We start from the raw sequence: 15,094 nt of genomic DNA, 5'->3' as shown, positions 1-15,094 counted from the left end.
GTCATGAAAATGTGCAATTCTGAAATTTTTTAATTAAAAAAAGAATAAATTTGAAACTTGTTGTCTGCAGTCGACCCCTGCACGGGGAGAGTTAATAGAGCTACTAGACTAGACAACATACATACATACATGTACTGTAAAAACTCGATAGTTAGCATATGTGCTTACTATCGAGCGCTTTAAAAACATGAAAACATGAAGAGCCCCATCCACAAAAGTGTAAAGGGTTTTGAGCAAATCATTGATAAACATAGTTATATACGAACAAGTAAACCTGCAAATTTGTGTCTCAACCCATTGCATACCCATTTGACTAATATTTTGATCTTAGGCCAAAAAAAATGTTTGGTTGCCCTCAGCGAGCAACCAAAAAAAAATTAGAAATCTTGGGTTGGGTTTTTTTTTTAAAAGAAACCTTAAACTATGACAGTATCAGGGACATTTTATATTTGTTATTCACTCACTTTATTCATTAAATGCATATTTGATTAAAAACACAAAGTATTTCCATTTAAATTCAGTCAAAAAATGCACAATGTTTTACCGTAAAATGTTCAAGCATTTTTCAATAATAGCCTTTTCAAAATTGAGGGAAAATGGAGGAAGAGCCCATGAGAAAAAATACTGACCCTCCAAATGTTTGTCTTGGAAGGGCAACCAAACAATTTATTTTTTAGGGCCTTATGAGTTAAACAACATATTCACAAGATTGTACAACAAATACAGACTTTATTTTTGAAGGGTATTACAATCTTGTAAAAATTTTTGAAAAACATTGCAGGCATCCTCCTCAGCAACTGTTACAAAATTCATATTGCTTCAAGTGATACAGTCACATACTTTTAATTTTGAACGACCATTTAACAAATGCGCTGTGAGCTTGAAAAAGAATATGTTTTATTATTACAGTATATGGACTGAAAGATAGTAAGCAAAATAGAATTTAATACCCCTTTCATGCATTCTATGTTGACAAGCTATCGTATCATTGAAGTGTTCATTTCCCCTACTGCATAATTTTTTCCTGCTTACCCATAACCCATCACATGCAGTTATTCTGATACGGGAGGGCGAGTTAGCGCAGCGGTAGTTCCCTCGCTTTGCACCACTGATGTCCCGGGTTCAAGCCCGGCGCGCCCAAGGACTCATGTGCACTTGGTTTATCCCGATTCCATGCTCGCTCTCGCAGGTTTTCTCCGGGATCTCCGGTTTCCTCCTGTATCGCATAAAAATCGGTGATTAGTTGTTTGGTTATCATAAACTTCCTTCACCCAATGGAATTTGGGGAGCTGCACAGATAATTGGTGGATGTTACAATCTAAATGCGGATAGGTGTGCGCCGTTCGGCAGCAACCTAGTTGATGCGATCTGATTGTGATGATTCACCATTGCAGCGAAATTACAGCGCTTTGAGTCCTCTAAGATCTGGAGAAAGGCGCTTTATAAATCCAAAATGTATTATTATGTATTACCTAAAGTATGCATAATCAATAATTCTATTACCCTCATACATGTAACCCATTATTTAAAATCATGTACTGTGATTTGTTAAAGCACACCATGTGAGAGCCATAATTCTCCAATATTCGTTCAAGCGCCGCAACATATTTTTACCACATTTTGTGGTGATAGAATAGAAACACAAAGGGTGACAAAGCATTATCCTTTACAATTACACCCAAATGTGTCCTCAGCAGTAAAAACGTTTAAGGGGGTACTACACCCCTGGCCAATTTTATGCCTATTTTTGCATTTTTCCCAAAAATTATAGCGCATTGGTGACAAGTAAGATATGTATATTATAGGGGCAAGAAATACAACTAATGCACTGAAAATTCAGCAACTCAAGGCAAGTAGTTATTGATTTATTGATCAAATATTGGATTTCCCTCATTTTTGACTGTAACTCCACAACTGTTGTCTGTGCTGAAATAAAATTTCCAGTGCAATAGTTGTAGTCCTTGCCCCTATAATGTACATATCGTACTTGTCACCAATGCGCTATAATTTGTTGAGAAAAATACAAAAATAGGCACAAAATTGGGCAGGGGTGTAGTACCCCCTTAAATAATGGGTTCGGCTTTTACTGTCCTTTATATTTTAACTAAAATTTCACCTTAATTTTGTGAAAATAGTGTAAAATTGAAAACTTTGGGGCGATCTTGGTGGGGCGATGTGTCCCAAAGTCCGGTGGTTAATGGCTTCAACAGCTCTTTTCTTCAAAAAGGCTGTGGGTTAGGAGGATTTCTGGGTTGCCTTTATTGCTCTGCCATGCCGTTCTTTAAAAAGGGACATCAAACGTGGATGAGGACCTCCGCAGAGTCATAAGGCGTCACATTTTCATTTTATATGGTCCATCTATTTGCATTTAATTGCATTCAATGTAGTGGTTTGTTTGTGAATATATGAATAATATGAGTTGAAATAGTGTACAATTGATTTTTTTCTGTGCTTCACACACAATTATCACAGTAACACACAGCGACAATGATGCCTAACCTCCAATAGTTTTGTGTAGAACATCATAGCAGATTTTTGAATCCACTTTCTTCCCAAGTCAACATGTGCCTGGGCTATTCCAGTTGAAATTCATATACCCTCTTATCTGATGGAACACATGACCTTCCACACAGGGGGTGTGAGTTTCAAATGGGATTACAAAATCTACACTCCCTGTGTGGGAGATTAAAGTCGTGTTTTCCATAAGGGTGTGTATGGATTTCAACTGGAATAGCCCAATGCACAAGTAGACACCAGTGGTGGTGCCAGACAAATTTCAGGGGGGGCAAAATGAATTTCAGAGGGGAGGGGCAAAATCAGCTAATTTTGTGCAAAATTGCTGCAAAAAGTGGAAATTTTGAGTTTTTACTGGGGGCAAAAGTTATAACTGGAGCCACTGGTAAACACCGTATAATATAATGTGTTTTAGGCACTAGGCAGATTTTTGCATCCATTTTCTTCCCAAGTAAAAGTCCACACCTACTAGTAATCAACCAAAGTATATGTGTTTTTACTAGGAGGGCAGACTGTGCCATATCATCTAGCAGTCAGTCACACTGCAATCTATATCTCTTAGGTTCATAAGATATTCATTCACACAGCTCACACAGGAAATGTTTCCCTGACTTGTGACATGTATGCAGTTCACTGTAGCCACCTTAGCTATCTATGACCGTCTATCTCTTATATGTGTGTGGTGAGGTAGGAAGAAAGTCAATAACTTGAGTCTTTATCTCAGACTGACATACAGAGAGTGATTGAAAAGGTTTATAAATGATGGTACAGAGTGACTTACCAGAAGAAAATATATGAAGAAATGCAAAAACCAAAATATACACTTTCCTTGATTTGAAATACAGGCAAATATAACACATTTTAAAATATAAAGAAAATATGAACTGTTTTTGATCATAGTTTCAAAAATATACATTGGATTTTTTTCAAGTATGGTGTCTATTAAAAGCTAACTTTATATGGCAAATGCACTTTTATGTTCTAATTAATGAAAGCACAACCCTAATTTTAATGTGCTAATCAATGGAAAGCACGAAGCTAGTTTTGTTCGAGAATGTATTGTATACAAATCAATAGGGCATGTAATGGAGCAAACTGCAACTTTTAGACAGTAGATAACACTTGTGTATCTTCTGCAAATAGCACACACTTGTATGATATAATGCTATCTACAGTAGATAGAACTTATCTACCTTCTGTAAATAGCACACTTGCTAGTATGATAAAATGCTATCTACAGTAGATAGCACTTGTGTATCTTCTGAAAATAGCACACTTGCTAGTATGATAAAATGCTATCTACAGTTTATAGCACTTATCTACCTTCTGTAAAAAGCACACTTGCTAGTATGATAAAATGCTATCTACAGTAGATAGAACTTATCTACCTTCTGCAAATAGCACATTTGCTAGTATGATAAAATGCTATCTACAATTGATAGCACTTGTGTATCTTCTGCAAACAGCACACTTGCTAGTATGATAAAATGCTATCTACAGTAGATAGAACTTATCTACCTTCTGTAAATAGCACACTTGCTAGTATGATGCAATGCTATCTACAGTAGATAGCACTTATCTACCTTCTGCAAATAGCACACTTGCTAGTATGATAAAATGCTATCTACAATTGATAGCACTTGTGTATCTTCTGCAAACAGCACACTTGCTAGTATGATAAAATGCTATATAGTAGATAGCACTTGTGTATCTTCTATAAAAAGCACACTTGCTAGTACATTGTATGATAAAATGCTATCTACAGTAGATAGCACTTGTGTACCTTTTCTTTTTTTAACCACCCTACACTAACTGCAAATAGCACTCAAGCTATCTTTGAAATATAATCATTATACCAGCTGTAATGCTATATTTAGTTGTATAATGTAGCTATTTCCGTTATACTGGTAACAGAACACTTTGTTTATTATACAACTGCTAGCCACTGGTACTGTACTACATTTTGAGTCTAATGAATTTTGAACAAGGCACCGATAAGGGATAACATTAACAATATTTATTCAGAAGTCAGTACTTAAGGTAACCATCATTATTAAATCCTACTTAATCACAAAATACACCATCACATGCATTTATTATCAAAACATTCAACTTGCAATTATAGCTGCATAATACGTCATGCATATAACATTTCTTCATCTGCAAAGTCCCTAGCCTGATAGACTTACTTATTGGTTATGTATTAAAAATAGCAATTTAGAACAAATGACAGATTTGGGCAAAGCCACAATTCTGAGGTCTACACCTCCAGCACACATATATTAAACTTTTTTAGATTGCAAGTATTGATTTGATATCATTGTAAACCTTGTGGACCATCCTTAGGGCTGCCAGTTTGGCTAGTATCCAAGAGAACCTCGCAATAACACACGCCAAATGGTTATGAATTAAAGCAAAATTAGATTGCATTATTGATTGGATCTAAAATAAATGTAAGCCTTACGGGGTCAATACTGGTTTCAACATTAGCAAAATATTACCATCATGATTAGCCCATGGTAGATCTCCAAGGCTAGCTTGGTGACTCTTGATGTGTGACGTTACAAATGTAGCGTCCTTGTGTAAGAAAAAGATTTATTCCTTAGGACAACTGATTTTCAGATATTGACAAAATCGAAATGCAATATCCGCTTTGCATTGTGTGAAATATGCCTGTGTTGTGAGGCCATTAGTCGAATTCAGATTGGATTCCAGTCAAATGAGACTTTAAAATGGATGAGATAATGACAAAACAAAACCAAAACTTATTTTGTTAACTTGAAGGGGTGCAGAGTGGCTGATAGATGACTAGGTATATTGTCTTGTTGGCCTGATTCCATGCATGAGATATATTTAAGGGGGTACTACACCCCTACCCAATTTTGTACTTATTTTTTCATTTTTCTCAAAAATTATAGCGCATTGGTGACAAGTACGATATGTATATTATAGGGCAAGGACTACAACTACTGCACTGAAAATTTTATTTCAGCACGGACAACAGTTGTGGAGTTACAGTCAAAAATGAGGGAAAACCAATATTTTATCAATAAATCAATAACTACTTTTCAGAGCAGTGTAGTTGTAGTCCTTGTCCCTATAATATACATATCTTACTTGTTAGCAATACACTATAATTTGTGCAAAATGCAAAAATAGGTACAAAATTGACCAGGGGTGTAGTACCCCTTAAAGCAGAGTCCCACTGTCTTGTTTGGTGATGGTTGCTTGCTCAATACGCTCCCAGATGGCTTCTTTGATGCCTCAACTGTGCCACTGTTGGTCTGTTCCTCCTGATTCAGGATAATGATCCAGGACGAGGCCATCATGACAATACCTATAATAGTTGTCCATCATGTGACCCATCCAATGGGCCAATTGCCTGATGAAGTCTAGTGGTAGCAAAGTAGTCTCGGTCGCAACCGATTTGTGCTCCTTCATCACTAAACAAACCATCTGGCAACAACCTCATGGTACGTCTTTTCTGATTTGGTGAAAATCAACTCCGTAAAAAACTGAGGTAAAAATTGGTTGTCAATCAAGCGCTCGGCTTCAACACATGCAGCGGTTGATGGACAGCCACAAAGAGGCTGGTACCGATACAAGTAGCTAAGTTGTAAAATACGTATATATTTTTTTACAGTTCCAGTATCAGATTTGTTTCAAAAATTCCCTAACATTGCAATGTATTTATAGCTATTTTCAAAATATTAGGCTTATGAGATCTGGAACCTGATGATGTGAACCATCTTGCAAATGATCAAATTTGATATTTCATACATCTGAAATCTGACCCGCCTTCTGTAAGAATGCGATCACAGATGGTAAATACATTGGAAATGTATGGGTGGTTGATTAAATAGGTTAATGTATCCATCATTTATATTATCATTATTATCATCCTTTTTTCTTCAACATTTGAACAAAGTGTTAAAATACATTTTTATTCTGCGACAGATTATGGTTTTAAATTGAATTTAATTGATCTTAGTTTTGAATTCTAATGTCTGCATGATGTGTACTGCACTGCACATTAACAATGCCATTATGTAACAAGGTAACAGACAGCAACAGTGCAAACATTTTACAGAAAAGATTTTATTGTCGGGTTATATAAAGAGTATAAAAATGTTTTTATGAATCCCTCCAATATTTTGGTAAGGGGAGATGTCCATACAATTATCTCCACCCATGTTGCTTTAGGGATTCAAGCTGCCCGAGCAAAAGTAAACCACGAGACGCGCTGGACGCTTGAGTTGTTAATCGGTGATGAACAACGGTGAAAACATGATTGAATCCTTTCAACAACGAAACAAGCTAAAGATGACTGATTCCCAGTGATTCTTTCATTCTGAATGTCTATTTGTCATTGCCACTCAACCTTATACAAGAAGATCGCGGTATTTCTCTGTTGATATCGGCAATAAAACTAAAGAATAAAGCGGTAATATTTAGCTGCTACCGCCAACATAAGAGAGTTCAGTTTACGCATATGTTCCAGGCATGACGAATTTTACACACTCATGCGTAACACGTACACGTAACCGTGCGTTCGCGTGTACGCTACTGGACTGTGGATTCATCACGGATCAACAACGGTTGGCTCCTGTACAAAGGTATAGGAAGAGTTGTTGAAACCTGCATGGAGCTTTCTTACTGAATCAAATTTGGCCATTTTCAACTAGAAAGTGCCAATTTCTGTGCTCTTTGCATGAATTTATTCTACTTTTGAACCATATCACCATTTTAGCTGCAATATGGCAAAATTTTATGTGTGTTTCACTTATTCTGTCACCAAAATGTGCTGGATTCACTATAAATGCACACCAAGAAAATTTTTCAAACCCCATCCCCCCAATGTCAAAAAGAAATATCTACGCCACTGCCATTAAGGTCATATCTTCTATTAGGTGTATAGATTTCAAATAGAATTGCCCAATCTGATACAAACATCCCAAGGAATACATTTTCAATGATATAAAATTCATCCTTTGATAAATCTGATAAAGACATCTACTTTACAAGCCATGCATCCATTTTATGTAAGACCCATGTTGTGATTTAATGTGCTATGGGGTGCATTTTCACTTTGATTGAAATGAAGTTTAACTCTTCCCACTCTGATGAAAACCCCTTATTTCCTGATTTATTTACCATGTCAAGATTTATCCTTAAGAACCCAAACCAAAACTGTGCATACTGGTACTCTTTTTGCTATATTCCAACTTCAATCTGATTAAAATTTCCAATTTTAATTTTGATGTGTACTATCTGGAAGTGATATTCTACACACAGATGGTTAAAAAAAGGGGATTAGTACCGTACATGTATAATGATAATTGCATATGGGACATGTGCTACAACAAGATAGGTACCATGTCGGTAAAATTAAATTCAAGATAGGAACAACGCTTTGTTCAATTTACTTTTAACTTTCATAGTCTTTAGCAGCATGTAAACTTTGTATATTGCAGGAACTTTCAGCTCAATTTTGACGAGGTTTCTGGCAAATTTGAGCCTATAAAATTGGCAAGAAAATAAAAGAACAAAATTAAAACTTATTTTATTTCACCAGAAGCTTGTTTTGCTTGATTTACATTGCATATGGGGAAAAAAGCTTCAAATATGGCAAAGGTTATAGCAACTACATTTAAGCTGATATTCTGTCTCATAAAATCACAGTACATCTATTTTTCATCCTTCTGCATCCCTCGTGGTAACTAATATGAAATGTCTCAATATAGACTTACACTGCCATAAAATGAAGACAACTTTTCTTTCAAGCTTCATCAATATCAGTTACTTGTTTACAAGTCAGTTGTGCAGTTGCAATACTTGATCAATGTGTATGAATTTGTGTAAAAACTATACCAATTGTGAAGATTTTAGGTAAACATGGTTACAATTTTACAATAAACTAATATTTACTCTGACTTGTCCATACTGTATCTACAATCTAGTAAATTTGTATCTTAAAGCAAAAAAAAATCCATATTGATGACAGCCAGTGACAACAATGATGGAAAAAAGGCAAAAACATCTAAACAGCCTACAGGTATGAAGCAGTTGAGATTGAATTAAGAGTTTTTCCTCTCATGAACCAAAGGCTAACAGTAAAATGAACTGTTCACATGATTTATTTTTTGGGATGCTGGGAATATCCTTCTTTTTTTTCATTGTTCTTTATCTTCACTTCCGTTTCTCACTTTTCTTTTCATATACATATACACCAGCATACTTACAGGCTTCAAGTTTTTGAGCATTTAGCTTGGGCTGGGTCCCATCATGACCCAAGTGTCTGCCCAAAGAGTTACACTACAAAATTCCTATTGGGGTCGAATGCACAGGTACTGTCACACCATCGCCAAGATACTTGGTGTAGTACCAGTGCAGTACTACTGCAGTAGCAGCATTGGTACCTGTATTGTACTGTGTATACCAGTCAGGTACCTTGGCGATGGTGTACCTGTGCAGGCAGCCACAATAGGAATCTTGTAGTGTACAATGTATATTAATTCAAACAAAAAAAACACACAATGGGAGATAATTATATCGGGAATTATATGAGCACAAGTTGGCCAGTATGTCATCTATGATTTATGAATTCACATCACCTAGCCTTCATGATATATGCTTCACAGCTCAAGTTGGCATCAAAGGTGTAGCACTGCATACCTCCGGGTAGCCATAGTAGTATCAATCCATATTTGACAACATTTCATGAATACATTCAATACCAGGTGTGATATTATTTAACCTTCTCATGTATGAAAAGGTCAGTTTTCTTTATATTATTAAATTTCTCCCTGAGATAAAATGATAGAGAAATTACCGCTGGTTCACATCCGTCGACACATGGGAAATCACAGCCATCGCCCCGTCAGAAAATGTCCCCAATTTTACAATTGAATAAACAGTGTAGTAAACTGGAAATGTTAATTAAAAATTAACCCTTCTGATTTACATATGCTCATACCCTCTTGTGTGATGCTTGTATGTTCCCGGGGGTGCAACTCTTGATAAGTTTATTACATTAAGGTTTAATTTGATATGGCCTCAGTACACACTGTACTTGAAATGGTGAGTGCTTAGAGGAAAAGTTCTATCTGAAACCCCAACAGACTTGTGTATGCCAAAGAAGAAGATAATTGGCCCATGTTATTTTGACATTTTACAGCAGAGAAAGGAGTTTACACTGTTCAATTGGCTTAATTTCCTCGAAAAGCAACGTTATACAAGGAGCATGGATATCACCCAAGCAATGTGTGACAGGCACATAATACATCTTCTTTGCATTATATATACACCATGAGGCCACAAATCATGCGGTCAGCACTTCATTTAAGGGGCTATCATTTTCCTCAGAATGGGGGGGTCATTTATACAAGGGGGTCATAGAATTTTGGACCAATAATAGGTAAGGAGGGGGTTATAATTTTCTAACACCAAAATAGGGGGGTTATAAAATTATTAATGGCTTTTTTTCATAAATGCAAATTTACTCACTCACTCACACATTCATTCCCTCTTTCCCTCTTTCTCTCTCTCTCTCTCTCTCTCAATTAGTAAAACACTTATGTAAACTAAAAAAGGGCAGCTGCAAGGGAGAGGGAATGGCATATGGTTCATCACCTGCCTATAGTCATCTAACACCTTACATAGATGATGTTTCATAGTATTCAAGTTTAATATTTCATAGAGATCAAGGAGCAGATGTACACATTATTGGTACCAGGTTGGATCCAGATATATAGCTATTATATAGTCCATGGCTTCCTTGAGACAGTAGGTTCATTGTGTGACACACACGCTATCAAAGACAATGCATCTATGAGTGTGACATGCGACCCAAAATGACAGAACCCTCCGGGAGGGCCACTCACATAAATGGTCTATACGCGTGCATGACCAAAAAAAACAAGTAAAAGGGGTATTTTTTAGGCAAGGCAAGTTACGCGCGTGACGCATTTAGGGTCTAAAAAACACTGATTTTCAAGAATAAGGGTAGGTTTCTGAATCTGAACAACTTGTTTAGGGTACCTTTTCAAATTTTTCGTAAATTACAAGTCCAAAAAGGGTACATTTTTTGACAGAGAGAGAGAGATTACAACCCTGCCCCTTAGGGGCTGTGCAATAATTATGAGCCCGGGGGGGGGGGGTAAAATGTCCAAACGGCTCGCCAAAAATCGCTTGCCCTCTCGGCCCGCCAAAAATTGCTTGCCCCCCCCTCTTGGCCCCCAACAAATTCTTTGCCCCCCTTTGAACATGCCAAATTTTTGGGATCCCAAATTGCAAACTTTAAATGGTCTAGATGTATGTTGCGAGCGTAGCGAGCAGGAAAATTTGCATATTTAAGAGTTTCCGTACTGTTTTCCTAAGCCATTTTAGAGCATTTTATTAAAAAGGTGCCCCATGAATGCATGCCAAAAATCGCTTGCCCCCCCTCTCGGCTTGACAAAATTGCTTGCCCCCCTTTTGGCTCGCCAAAAATTTCTTGCCCTCCCCCCAATTTTACCCTCCCCCAGGGCTCATAATTATTGCACAGCCCCTTACCCCTGGCTACGCCACTGCCCTGCCACTGCCCATGGATCAGAACAACCTTACAAGTAAATCCATCACATATATACATGTAGCTCCCATGTACGGTACGGTACTTACTTCCTGTTGCTGGATCTCCAAACATTCCTTTAGCCATCTCTTTGTAGACGCTTCCTACAGACATGACTTTCTGCATACAGAGACGAAACCAAAGCTTCTGTCTGATTTCATGGTTGACCGGCCACCTTCCCTTACGTATCCACTTCTTGAGTCTCTCCGGGTCCAGAGGCATTGGGTCACGTTGTGGTGACCCATTGTGGTGCACTGAGTCGGGCTCATTTTGCAGATCCACCCAGGGTGAGAAAGCGACTGTCGTCATCTTTCACTATCTGTTGACAAGAACATGAGGATTATTTCAGGTGTTTGTGATGTAGCAGATATTTAAATTCTGCCATTAAGAGTTTTCATGGAGTTCTGTTCATATTCAAAATGGATGAAAACTGAAAAGTGATATCTGTCGGATGGTGCTAATCATGATATACATTTAAGTTCAAGCTTTCGGTCGACCATCAATGCTTATTCGATCCTTATTATTTATGAAACCAATTGATTTACTATTTTTAATTGTGATAAAATAGTAATTTGTGCCTGTAGTGATATTGACCAATATATATTTAGCGTTAATTCTGACTAATTAGTTGATAGTTCGTTGATAACAAGCATCGAAGCAGAATCGACGGTCGATCCAAAGATCGAACGCATTTGTTTCTGGTGCCTAAATAATAATTATTATAAACACAAATATTCCCAGATACTATATTTTGAAAATTACAACAACGTTAACAGAGCTTGCAGTTGCAGGTGCAAATAATCTCCATGTACTTTAGCAGATATTCAAATTCTGCCATTAAGGGATGGGGTATGAACGTTTGGACAGTATTTATTGTGGGAAATTAGAGCACATCAGACATATCGAATTACATTCTGAATACGAAGAATGTCCTGATGATATCAAATAATTTTGATTTTTTGAAATTTTGCAATACACATTTTATGGCAAATGATTAAAAATTTATATTTTTAATATTTAACAGTACTCGAAGTAAACTTTATAAATCTGATGATTTATACTTAAGGTATACTCTTCGTATTCAGAATACAATTCGATATGTCTGCTGTGCTCTCATGTCCCACAAAAATATTGTCGAAACGTTCAAAACGCTCATTCCAGATCCCTTAAGCGTATTTTCACATTAGAAACGGATGGAAACTGAAAAATGATGTCAGATGGTGCCAATCATTTAACATTTTAACAAGTAAACAATTATTATAAACACAAATATTCCCAGGTACCATATTTTGAAAATTACAACAACAGTAGCAGGTGCAAATGATGATCATGATATTAAAGCAAGGTGATCAATTTTATAATCATTTTATGCTTTAGTATTTTTCAGGAGTGAGTCACCTTCAAGTTCAATCAACAGCTGCAAAACAATTAAGGTACCAGTTATTTTTATCCATGTACATGTACTTTTTGTATCCTAAACAAGCAGATATAATTAGAACCATTTTTTAGCTTGGATTCAGGGCCTCATTCATTAAGGGGGGTACTACACCCTTGCCCAATTTTGTGCCTATTTTGCATTTTTCTCAAAAATTATAGCGCATTGGGGACAAGTAAGATATGTATATTATAGGGGCAAGGACTACAACTACTGCACTGGAAATTTTATTTCAGCACAGACAACAGTTGTGGAGTAACAGTCCAAAGTCAGGGAAAACCAATATTTGATCAATAAATCAATAACTACTTGCTTTGAGTTGCTGAATTTGCAGTACAGTAGTTGTATTCCTTGCCCCTATAATACATATCTTACTTGTCACCAATGAGCTATAATTTTGAGAAAAATACAAAAATAGGCACAAAATTGGCCAGGGGTGTAGTACCCCCTTAAAATCGTTCAAGAAATAAAGACACAATGATCCAAAACCCAAGAAAGATGCAAATTCAAAAGTTGCAGTTTGCTCCATACATGTATGTTGTACATATTGTATGCCATAATGATTTGTACACTAAAGCGTTCTCTAACAAGAGAACTAGTGCCATGTTTTCTATTGATTAGCATATTATGACTAGGGCCATGCTTTCCATAACATATATAAAAGGGCAACTTTTGATTTTGTTACTTCCTTTGGTTTTAGATCAGTTTTTCTTTAATTCTCAACCAAACAAATGGTGTCTTTAAAAATCAGAGCTAAAGGGTACAGGTACCGGCTGTCTTTGTTTAGGATATCTAAGGATGAACATAACTGGTCCCGTAATTATATTTGGGTCTGTTATACATTGATTTTGTAATTTTTATTTTCATTGACAGATTTAATTGAATGCTGCAGAGACACAGAGATGTTTATTGCTCAGGGGTGATCATGTTTGGTTTGTGTAGGGGTGTGCTGCTGAGAATTTGAAAGTGGACCCATCCATATACCAATTTTCCAAGAAATTTGGACCCATCGCTATACCAAAAGTCAACATTTTCAGGCAAATTTAATGCAAATTTTACAGCTTTTCCCAAACTTTTTGAAAGGATGACGTTGATCGACTTTGCTGGAATACCAATCTAACCAGTCCTCCTCCCAGCAGAGGAACTAGGGCTAGTTCTACCCTGGCTTTTACCCCCTGCTCATTCTTAAGGCAGTTTTCTGACTTTGCAGAAATTTAACAATCCACCCAGGATTTTAAATGAACTGAGCCAGTTCTATCCACTCACTTTTTCACAATTCTTGTCATTTTTGAATTATTAGAAAATTTGAATTATGGGTAAATTGTGCAAAAGAACTTTCTGTACCGGTACTTCAATTGTGTAAACAGAATTCTAATATAATCCAGATTTTAACTTTTTTTATATATGAAAATTTGCTACACTTATTAGGATTAGTGAGTAAAAACATATATCATGCAATGATAGTTACCCCTCCCCAACGTATGCGACAACCAGAGATGGTAAATTGCATGTACATGTATAAACGACAGATATACAGATACATGTACAGTATCAAATTTGCATGAAATAAATGGTCTCCATTGTGGGGAGCCCAAGTGGATAATTTCATGATTTTACAGCAAAAAAAAGGAAATAAAAAATGAACTTGCCATTTCAGCTGACATGAACACACTAAGAAAAACTAACGCACAGAGGCTTTGTAATAAAAAAAAAACCTGAGGAAACAGATTGCAGAGCTCTAATAAAATTCTTTACTCATTCATAACCACTCAAACAAGTATTTCCTGTACTACAATGTATGTACCTGTGTATTGCGTGTCACCTAGAAAATAAGTTCTAGCGAAAAAATTAAAACAAGGCCTATGTACATGTACATGTTGCAATATGCATGCATAATTATCATACATTTATTATACCCCCAAATTGAATAGGGTGCAACTTGCTAGACTTGAGTCCAGTCCTCGCTTACGGAGTTTAGGGTTAGGGTTTAGGGTTGGGGTGGGGCAGTCTTGTAATAAGACTAGTAGTAGGCATGTCCACTAAAAATTGAAGTACTTTTAAATTGATTCAGACCTACCTTATTGGCTGGGAATTGATGAAAGAAACATTTTGGCGTTTAAATAATCTTAATCGGACGTTTCATTCCAGAGATATGGCCTTTCGAGTGTCACGGTTTTATATAGGGCTGCTAGAACATGTTAAAAAGTTAAAATCCAAAAAGGAATACTAACAGAAAGTGCAACTTTAAGGTACTTTTTCTTAATGTATTTATTAACTAGCTTATCTGGAACATTATATTTGCTTATAACAACATGAAAATAAGATCATCCTGAAAATTTAATCGATTTTGTTGACATACAACAAAAAATATAAGACCTCAAAACCCATGGTTTGTTTGGTGAAACCTCAAGCATGATCATAGATGGCCGCCATGGAAAATATCTCCATAGAGGAGATGAACAATAAGTGCATTATTTCAAATGAAAAGCGGTAGTCTTAAACATTGTTCAATCTTTTAAGGTCAGCACATTTTATCT

At 36.4% G+C, this 15,094-nt stretch overlaps 1 protein-coding gene across 1 annotated transcript in view; it reads right to left on the bottom strand.

Annotated features, from left to right (window-relative positions):
* Positions 1–15,094, bottom strand: part of LOC140155425 (TBC1 domain family member 24-like) — a 108,395-nt gene that overhangs the window by 92,209 nt on the left and 1,092 nt on the right. Inside the window, 1 exon segment of the mRNA XM_072178271.1 lies at positions 11,173–11,441. Coding sequence (XP_072034372.1) covers positions 11,173–11,431 — 259 coding nt within the window. The 5' untranslated portion in view covers positions 11,432–11,441.

This window comes from Amphiura filiformis, chromosome 6 (assembly GCF_039555335.1).
Source record: "Amphiura filiformis chromosome 6, Afil_fr2py, whole genome shotgun sequence".
Taxonomy (NCBI): domain Eukaryota; kingdom Metazoa; phylum Echinodermata; class Ophiuroidea; order Amphilepidida; family Amphiuridae; genus Amphiura; species Amphiura filiformis.
The sequence above is the reverse complement of the archived record's forward strand: the minus strand, read 5'-3'. Positions and strand labels throughout refer to the sequence as shown.